We start from the raw sequence: 9626 nt of genomic DNA on the forward strand, positions 1-9626 counted from the left end.
TAGCAAGTATCATATCTTAATATTTTAACACGGTTCATTGGGTAATTTGAATTCGAAAAGTACTCTCTCAACAAAACAGTATCGTCTCGCCTCCATCAATCCATTTTTCAGCCTACCCATTTTGAGGTTTGCTTAAAAAGCCATTTATCTGCTCACACCAAATCATAATTGGCATTCTAATAGCAGTCAAATTACACCGATAAATACTCACCAGTCAAAGACCGCCAGCACTCAGAATCTTTGTATCCCTTTTTTTTACTAAAGTGGACATTTTCCTCTTGAGATCATCAATGAGTACAAAGATACCTGCACATAAATGCACAGAGAATGACGCATTTAACCCTCCCACCCTCATTCCTCCCATGAAATAACCCTTTTAAATGCAAATACCCAAGAGGCAACTGGCGTCTTATCGTACTTTTCATTGTCTCCTTTGAGGTTGTGGGATAGAGAGCTGTTTTGCTCTGCATCTGCATGTAATTGCACACACACCGCAACCTTACAATTTATACCGGAACAAAGCAGTAAATTATAGTAAAAAAAAAAAAAAAAAATTACAGTATTATGCAAGAGGATGCTATTAATTCTAGTCACTATAGAAGTACAGGAAGCAAAGATAAATTTTGAAGTTACTCAGGTAGAGAAAACTGGCAGGTTATTTATACTGATATATAGGTGAGGACAGTTGGTCTAATTATTTCAATGTATTTCTTTTTGGGAGTTTTCTGCATTTTATCTGTAAGGCAATGGGAAAGATTTCTTTTTGTTCCTTTACACTGGTGTCAGAAACCAGATTAAATATTGGGATGGTGCAACTGTGAAAGTGATGGCAGTACATAGTGTAACTAATACTATGCATTAGGACTGCAACTAACAATAATTATCATTATGTATCATTATTGACTAATATGACGGTATTTTCTTGATGAATCGATTCATAGTTTGGTCTATAAAACACTAGAGAACAGTAAAAAAAAAATGTACATCACAGTATCCCAGAGAACAAAGGTGGCATCTTCAAATACCTTTTTTGTCTGATAAACAGTCCAAAACCCTCAAAATATTCAATTTACTATAATATAAGAAAGAAAAGCAATTAATTCTCACATTCGAGAACCAGGAAGCATAAAATGTTTGGTGTTTGTGCTTGAAAAATTAGTTAAATGATTATTCAATTATCAAAATGGTTGATTCTTTTTCTTTTGATTGACTAATTGTTGTAGCTCTACTATGCATCGGACAAATTCACATGTGCCGACTGAAGAAATGCTACAAGTGTCTCTAAATGACAGTACAACACTGCTGCCACCTACTTTGGCTTGTAAATCTTTGCCTGTAGACACAATATTGTCTGCAGCGAGCTGTAACACTGACTGGGAGAACCTCTACCATCGCAGAACCAATTTTTTGCCCTAACCTCATTACTAAATTACATCACTGGATACAAAACTTGACTTTCATGCTGATCATGACCATTTTGACTGTAATGCGAACAAATAAAGCATCTCTTGCTCTCCCCTTCTCAGATTACACGTGTTACCATGGATATATTATGGCAGAGTAACACTGCCATCTAGTGACCAGAGAATAAAATACATGTGCAATGACCATTATGTTCATCCATGCCAGAAGACATGCATTCAGTTGATGTAAGGCAGGCCTTGATTTGTTTAATTTAGCAGTAAATATTTACAACATTCCAATATGGAGTAATAACACAATATGTTCTGAACGGTACATTCAGAGAACTATAAATCAGGGTTTATATGATTCAACCACAACTTTCATCTGTAATCTGAATTATATATAGTGGATAGAACCCATTAAACAATACAAAAATAATGAAAACATGTTAAACGTTTTTTGTAGCTTGTGTTTTTTTCCCATCACTTGCTTTCATCAGAGCCTTGATGGCCCTGGCCCTCATTTCCAACTCCAGAAGCTCCAGTTGCTGGATTGACGGCTGACACGCTGCCGGTGCACAACTTGAAACAGGTCCGCCTTGATCGGGTGAACTGACGGCTGCAGACAGCAGTGGTGTGCTCTGTTCTTTTGCTTCCTCTCTGCTTGAAGTGGAGGAAAATGCTAAAATCTCACTGACACTTTTGTCTATGTCACTTTGGATGTCTTTCTTTGCTTCTGTTGGTTTAGAGTCTGTGGGAGGCTCTGGATTTGTTGGGTCGGGGTGTACAGCTGGGTCTGTTCTTTCCCTGCTGTTGTCCCCTACTTTTACTGCCCCGACCTCAGCTTTGACAGCCTGCTCCTCTTTGGGTCCCTCTATGTCACTATCGTAAGTGTCTGCATTTATGCTTAGAACGTCGCTCTCCTCGCCTGAACCACCAGCCTCTGTGAAGAAAATTACACAGACATTTAAAATGTAAAACGTTTCTTTTATAGCTTTTTCTGTCTTTGAAGACTTTGATTGAATGCCTGGGGGATGTTCTTTCTGCGCATTACATATTAATTACCTTGCTTTGGGTCCTCGGTTTTTGCAGTTTCTTTGAGGCAAGATGTAGAGTCCACATTATTGTCTTGCCTTGATTGGGGGGAAAAAATGAAATAAACACATAAAAGTATGAGAAAAGAAAAGAACACACTCTACTTCACTCTGAAATTGTACCCTGAATGAGCAAACTGTTCACTCACTGGCTTTCTGAGGTGTTTTCATCGCAATTTCCAGATGGCAGTTCTTCCCCTAGACACAATAAACAACAGTTTGAACTGATACTGACACTCGATTGTTTGAGCACACACACAGTCGAAATAGCAGGTGTGAAAATAAGTCTTACCTGCCAGGATATGCTTAACATTTTTCTCTGAGATCTGCTCCAGTTGCTCCCAACACAGCTTTCTGATTTCCTCTAAACAACAGTCCTGTAAAGAAAAATGTGATTAAAAAGTAAAGGTGGAGGACATTTCTTTGACAACAAGTTGCTTTAGTTTCACTCAAGCAAACAGCAGCAATCTCATTATCTGTAATCTGTATCAAATCACTTTTATTCACTTTTACTAGCTGACAAAACTTTGGATTTGCTTTTTAATTTTACTGTACATAACAGACTTAGCCATTCCTAAAAAAAAGAATCCTAACAGCAATTAAAACCACAAAATGTAAAATAAGACTAACAGTAGCTACAGTATATCCTAACTAGCCGTAAGCAGAGTTTTAAAAAAGTACAGTGTTGTGGAAAAGTAAAATTTGGATAGGGTGATTTTCAAATCAATTGCACCAAAATGAAAAACAGCATGATAAGATGAAGTGCACCATGTTACTGTGAATGGCAACAAAAAGATGGAACAAACCTTTTCATGATATGATCACTATTGCTCAAGTTGTTGGTGCTTTTTCAGCAAATGCTGGTGCTGTTGGAATATAACCAACAGTGCAAAATAGGGCCATGGTCATATGTCTTCCAACATGTTATTTTAGAAGACAACACTTGCCAAAGCCGAAAATAAGGTCCATAAAACCAAAAAGTACAGGGTGAATATCCAAAGCTTGATTTCAATGGTCGTGAAACGAAAAAAGCCAACTTGTTCCCTTTAGTGGACAAATGCTCTTAAATCACTTGTTTTTACATAAAAGAAATTTTATGAATGGAAAAAAATTGTGTTTAAGACAAGTGTGACATCTTTTATACCACTCTGAGGTAATGTTATTCAAAACTGATATTTACATTCAACCTGTCTTATTTTCTTTCATACTATGAAGCTGAGTTCACAGCTACTGTATATAACACTAAGTCCACATGCTTAAATGTCACCTTGAGTTCATCAGGCAGCATCTTCCTCAGCTTCCTCTCCCCCAGCACACGGAAACACTGCTCCAGCATCTCCCTCTTGTCAGTGACATAAGCAGTGATGGGCTGGAATGGCAGGCTGAGGTCCAGTCCCCCTTCCTCAATGTCACTGCCAATCCTGTCCAGCTCTGGGTCAGCGAGCTCATCCTTGGACTCCTGCTTTAGGAAACCAAAATGTTACTCAGATACAGTGTCGGGAGGGCTTGAAAAGTGTTAATATACTAATCAATATAATGGCTTTACAGGTTTTGAACTCTGTTGGCATTAAGCTTGGACTTCAAAGATTCTGCAGTTTGTTGATGTATATGTAGACTTGTGTTCTATGTCAAAAAACTTTTACATCTTTGTGTTTATTTAAAGGGCTCACATGGTATTGTAATAGGCCTTAAGTTGTGTTAAAACTCTTATGCAGCAAGTGTTGTGAGAATAAAGGCAAAATTATCATCAACTTTGCTGCAACCTATACAGAGAAAATGATCTGAACAAATACAGTGTTTTTAAAAGAGATTTAAAATCAAATCAATGTACACAAAAAGTGATTACCCAAGCAATTTTATTGTTTTGTGTGCTCAAATTCCACAATGTAACAAAAATACACAGAATATGTATTCCAAATTTAATGTAATGGAAAATAGTCTCAGTCCTGGTTGAAAAACACACAAATACTCACCAATTTATTAGTTATGCCCACATTACGTTAAACTGATAACTGATTGGTGTCTCTAATATTTAGTCTACTCTCAATAATATAAATGGAGGGTACTAAATTTAGAAACCTCTCAGTATGAGGCAATGCAATTAAATAGCATTGTTCCATTATACATTCATGAAGGTAGGATTTCTTGTGGGGCTGTTTTTTTTTTACTGGACTGCATTAGTTTTAGCTAGATGTGCCAAGTGTAAATGAATTTAAATTAGCTTTCATTTCAGACTTTGCAGCAAAAGAAATTTTTGAAAATAAGAGTTGTCAATTGATTGCAATTTCATGATACCATTAATGCACAAAGCTAAACACTAAAAAAACAAACAAAAAACAGCCAACTTAATGTAAATGACAACTGGACCAAAGCCTGAATTTAGACACAGCCACATTATCTGTGCTACAGTAAATATCACTTCAGTAATAATATTTAATATTACACCCTTTTGGATAACAAAAGACAAAGCTGGAGTCTGTTTGTTTTCTGTGCAGTGGCATAGCGGGGGACACAAATAGGAAATAAAACTGTATAGACGGGAAAAACCAACATAAAGAGTCTTAGTAAGGTGTTGGGCCACCATGTGCTTCAACAACAGCTTCACTGTGCCTTGGCATTGATTCTACAAGTCTCTGAACTCTACTGGAGGGATAAACACTATTCTTCCAAAAGATATTCCCTCCATTTGGTGTTTTGTTCCCTGTAAGGGGAGGGGTGGACCCAAACCATGTCAGCAAAATGCCCCCCACAGCATAACAGAGCCACCAGATCCCCTCACTGTAGGGGACAAGCTTTCAGGCCTGCACTGTTCTCTTGGTGAACGCCACACATGAACTCACTCACTTGTCGAGAATATGGTGAAGGATGACTCGTCTGACCATATCACTTTTTTTCCATATCTCTGTAGACCAGTGTCTATGGTTTTTGTACCACTGAACTCTAAGATATGCATTCATCTTTTTAATGAGGGGTTCATACACTGCAACCCTACTATAATATCCCTCTCTACGTACTTATCGACAGCCTGTTCTTGCTGACATAGTTTGATCACATCCTGCATTGACATTCTCAGTCACCTGAGGAAGAGTTGCTCTTTCTGTTTTTCTTTACATATCACACTAATCCACAAGCATCACGGTCACCAAATGTGCGCTGTCGACCACAATTTCCAAACCTATTTACTGATGTCTTTCTCATAGATCTAAATGCAGATGTCACTTTAGTCATTGTTCCTATTGAAATACCAATCTGTCGACCAATGTCACTTACATCTTTTCCTGTTGCCATCTTGATACAAAATCAGAATCATCTGGGCCTGCTCAGCTTTTTTTATACATGTCACAGATTATGACTGAATGTTAATTGTGTATTTGTACCATGCAGTGCACCTATGTGGAAGCATCTGCATTCATTATATTTCTCTACTAATTCATTCAGGTTTTTCCTTTAGTTTGTTGTCACTCGTCTGTATATAATAGAAAAATAAACAGGCACACTGGTACAGCAAATTTTAGTATTAAAACGTTGAAACGTCAGCGTTCCGGTTTAACAAGTGACTGTGTTGACTGGTGACTCATGTGCATTTCCTCCTAAAAGCCTTCAACTTTACTTAAATCAATTTTAAACACATACTCATCTGTGTATATTATCTACGCTAACCATTTACGTCAGATAAATTGCGTGCAGCAAGAATCATTCACCTCTCGTAACGTTTCCCATAATATGGGAAACAAAACGTAGCCTATCTTGGGATTTTATACAGTTAACTTACCCTCATTCGGAAAGTGGCTCATATTCAACCAATTAACCTGTATTACAGTGTTAAACTCCTCATAAGACGCTAGATACTCTGCTAATCTATGTTTTTCCACTTATAAAAGTAACTTTAAGGTGAACGCCTCTTGTTGTAAGATAAGTCGAAGCCGAAAGTCACAAGTTAGCACGGTTACTCGTGAAACCAAAGCACCGGTGCTACAAACGAGTGAATGAACAGCAACAACCAAAAGCTAAAATGTCCCTCAAGACCAATTTATCGTCATGACTTGTTTACCGTTAAGCAATAATATCCAAAGTCATTGTTTGGAGAATTCAACTTCTGAGTTTATAATATTACTACAGCTGCTACAGCAGATAAACTGTTAAACAAAAGACGAGCTCGACACCACTTTTGTTTGTCTCACCTCCAAGTTGGATTCAGTGCTTCTGCGTTTACTAGTGTCGTGCCGTTCTTCAGATTGTGAGTGTTTCCTTTTCTTTTCAGTGCCACTTGGCTTCTTTTTAAGCATTTTAAGCTAAGTTAGTTGTTCACTCGCCAGCACACTTATATGAGCGTCGCAGGAAATATGTGTCTTTAGTAGGCGACAAATTCTTCTTCTAATGGATTTTCGGCAGGCTGTATGCTGCAAGGTGTAATGCTGCCCCCCACTGTCAGTAATATGCTGCAGGCCACTGGTGTTCATAACTAAATTTCAGATTGAACTTTTGAGAAAAAAGAAAAAAAAAGAGGTCCATATCACTGCCCCCTGTGTGTGTGTGTGTGTGTGTTTGTGTTTGTGTGTGTGTGTGTGTGTGTGTGTGTGTGTGTGTGTTTGATTTGGTGTTCATTTTTGGTTGTTGTATTTCTGTATAATTTAAACTTGTTGATCAATTACTTTCATGCTGCTGTTAAGCACCTTGAACTGCCATTGTGTATGAAAGATTCTATACAAATAAAATTGACTTGACTTGATTAAATCAAATAAAGAAATGAAATGATATTACATTAGATTAAATAAAATAAAATAATTTAATCTTAATTAATTGCATTAAGTTACATTAATTATATCAAATTAACTGAATTTGAAATTAATTAATTGGTAAATTAAATTGATTAGGGGTGTGTGTAGTAACTTTTGGACTTTTTGCACTGTGTTTTAGCACTAAAAGTAGTTCCAAAGTCTGAGAGAAGTTAGAGGTCCAGAGGGACTCCTGAGTCCTGCTCACAAGGTGCAGGTAACCTCCCTGCATCAGGATTTTGGAAAAATTTCAACAATAATGAACTTTGTAATGTATATTTTGATGGCAGGTGAGTTAATAAGGATCCAATCAGTGTACCAAAATATTAAAACAACACAATATCACCAGAGATAATGATTTACTTGGACACTGGAAAAATGCAGTTTGGAGCACCGATGAACTTGAAATACAACCGCTGTCTGTCAGAATTATTCATCAAACCAAAAATACATGTTCAAGGCAACATTTTGTTTGTCATTAAATAATCACTAACTACAATAAATGAATAAATAAAGCTGATTTCATGGTCATTGCCAGCACCATTTGCTGCTACTTTGTGAATGCAGCCCCTGGTCAAATATTGTCTGGATGGAGAAACATCACTAAAATTACCCTTTTTTGTTGTTGTTGCTGGTTTTGTTCTTTGTTCTTTTTTTCTTTTTTTGAAGCCTATCTTCTGCCTCATATGCAAGACATCTTTTAAAATTAAGCCTTGCAGGTGTAAACTATAAGCATATTAAAGCATTATAGGTGAATGTAGCCTGAAAGTTCTTACATTCAATCTACCAACCCTCTGTCCATCCAGGCACAGCCACAGAGACTGTCAGTCTGATGCTATATAATACTCTGTGAATCTTATAGCTGCACAACTGCCTGACTGAACCGTTCCCTCATATTGAGAGGTGCAGTTCCTGTGACCTCTCAAGCTGATGATGGAAGTGCAAATACATTCAAACCGTAACCCATCATCATTTTACACTTCAAAAGCTTGCTTGGATTACTAGTGACAGTCAATCACAAGTCCTCTTCTTGTATTTCACACGTTCTTGCCATCTCCGCGTTTGCATCTGCCTCGCCATTTCATCAAATGCTGTGTATCAGATTCATTACCGCAAAACCTTCAAACCTACTGCTGCAGCTCATCATTTTTTTCCTTCATATTTTAAATCAGACTGCACCATCCACACTGGAAATGTATGTTTGTTTCAAAGGAGTTTGCAAAGGAATTCTGGGTAGCATAATTATAACACATACCTGTAGATAATTCATGTTTGTAGATGTTACACTATTAATGAGGACATTTGAAAATATGTTTTAACAGTGAAATAAGACACCAAGACTGTTCTCAAAATCAAATGATGTCCTCCGACATAAACACAAAACATGATACCTAAGACTGAAGACACATCAAAAACAGAGGCCTGACGGGTATATTTTTTCAATGCACATTCAGTCTTTCAGCCTATGAGATTTATATATCACATATTCATACAATTCATTATTATTTTGCAGGGCTTTCTGTAGAAAGCGACATAATCTTAAGATCCCCCACAAAAGTTCATGAACTTAACTTTAAGGACAAGCTCACATTAACTTTAAATGATCTCCCATCTGGAGCAGAATTACATCTAATCTCACCAATAAACAGCTCTGCTGCTCTCTTCAGCATGTCCTATTACCACCCAGGTAGCCATGCATTTTCTTTAGCCGGAGCGAGACACAGGTTTCAAGGTGGTGACGACACAAGCAAGCTGTAAATAACACTAATTGGCTTCCCCGCCTCTGCCTGAAATAAGGCAGGAGCCAATACAATGACTGCCCGGGCGCCATGGTGACAGCTGTCTCCACATAATGCAGGTTGTTATCCTGATGCCATCCACCAAATTATGCAGTGGATATGGTGGGAGGCGCACATCGATCACAATCATGTCACTGTGTGTTTTCTTTGCAACATCTGCTCCCATGTGTCTGGATATCACCTCGTTAAAAGGGCAATGATGGAGCTGACGCTGTTGAAGGGGACATTGAAATTGGGAGCCATGAAAAGGATCAGAAAAGCAACCACACTGTGGATGTTTTTCTGTGCATGTGTGTAATTTCTGAGACTGTACAATTCTGCTCATAATAGCACATTATTGCATTCTTACATTAGAGGATACTCATAGAAATAATTGTTTTATCATTCTCGCTTTGTCTTCAAAAGAGCAAGAGTTTCTGTTGATTCCACATCAAGGTTTTGTTGCCAATGAGGATATTTTTCTAATCAAGAGATGTATAGCAGAGTTAAAAGCTTTTTTTGTTGGTATTTTTCTCATTTGTGTACAGTAGTTGCATCATGCATGTAAAATGATGA

The 9626-nt window shown here is 37.5% G+C and overlaps 1 protein-coding gene across 2 annotated transcripts; it reads right to left on the reverse strand.

Annotated features, from left to right (window-relative positions):
- Nucleotides 1-1639: 1639 nt before the first annotated feature.
- Nucleotides 1640-6842, reverse strand: LOC122973985 (caspase activity and apoptosis inhibitor 1). 2 transcript variants are annotated; one of them, XM_044341807.1, is made up of 6 exons: nucleotides 6679-6842; nucleotides 3765-3956; nucleotides 2790-2874; nucleotides 2647-2695; nucleotides 2469-2536; nucleotides 1640-2346 (listed from the first exon to the last, which is right to left on the reverse strand). In XM_044341807.1, exons 1-6 carry the CDS (start codon nucleotides 6781-6783, stop codon nucleotides 1853-1855), a joined length of 993 nt encoding a protein of 330 aa, XP_044197742.1. In that variant the 5' UTR covers nucleotides 6784-6842; the 3' UTR covers nucleotides 1640-1852. The 2 variants fall into 2 exon arrangements, with proteins under 2 accessions (XP_044197742.1, XP_044197740.1); XM_044341805.1 differs by having other exon boundaries at nucleotides 3765-3959; nucleotides 6679-6841.
- Nucleotides 6843-9626: the final 2784 nt, after the last annotated feature.

The sequence above is a fragment of the Thunnus albacares genome, chromosome 22, assembly GCF_914725855.1.
Source record: "Thunnus albacares chromosome 22, fThuAlb1.1, whole genome shotgun sequence".
Lineage (NCBI taxonomy): Eukaryota > Metazoa > Chordata > Actinopteri > Scombriformes > Scombridae > Thunnus > Thunnus albacares.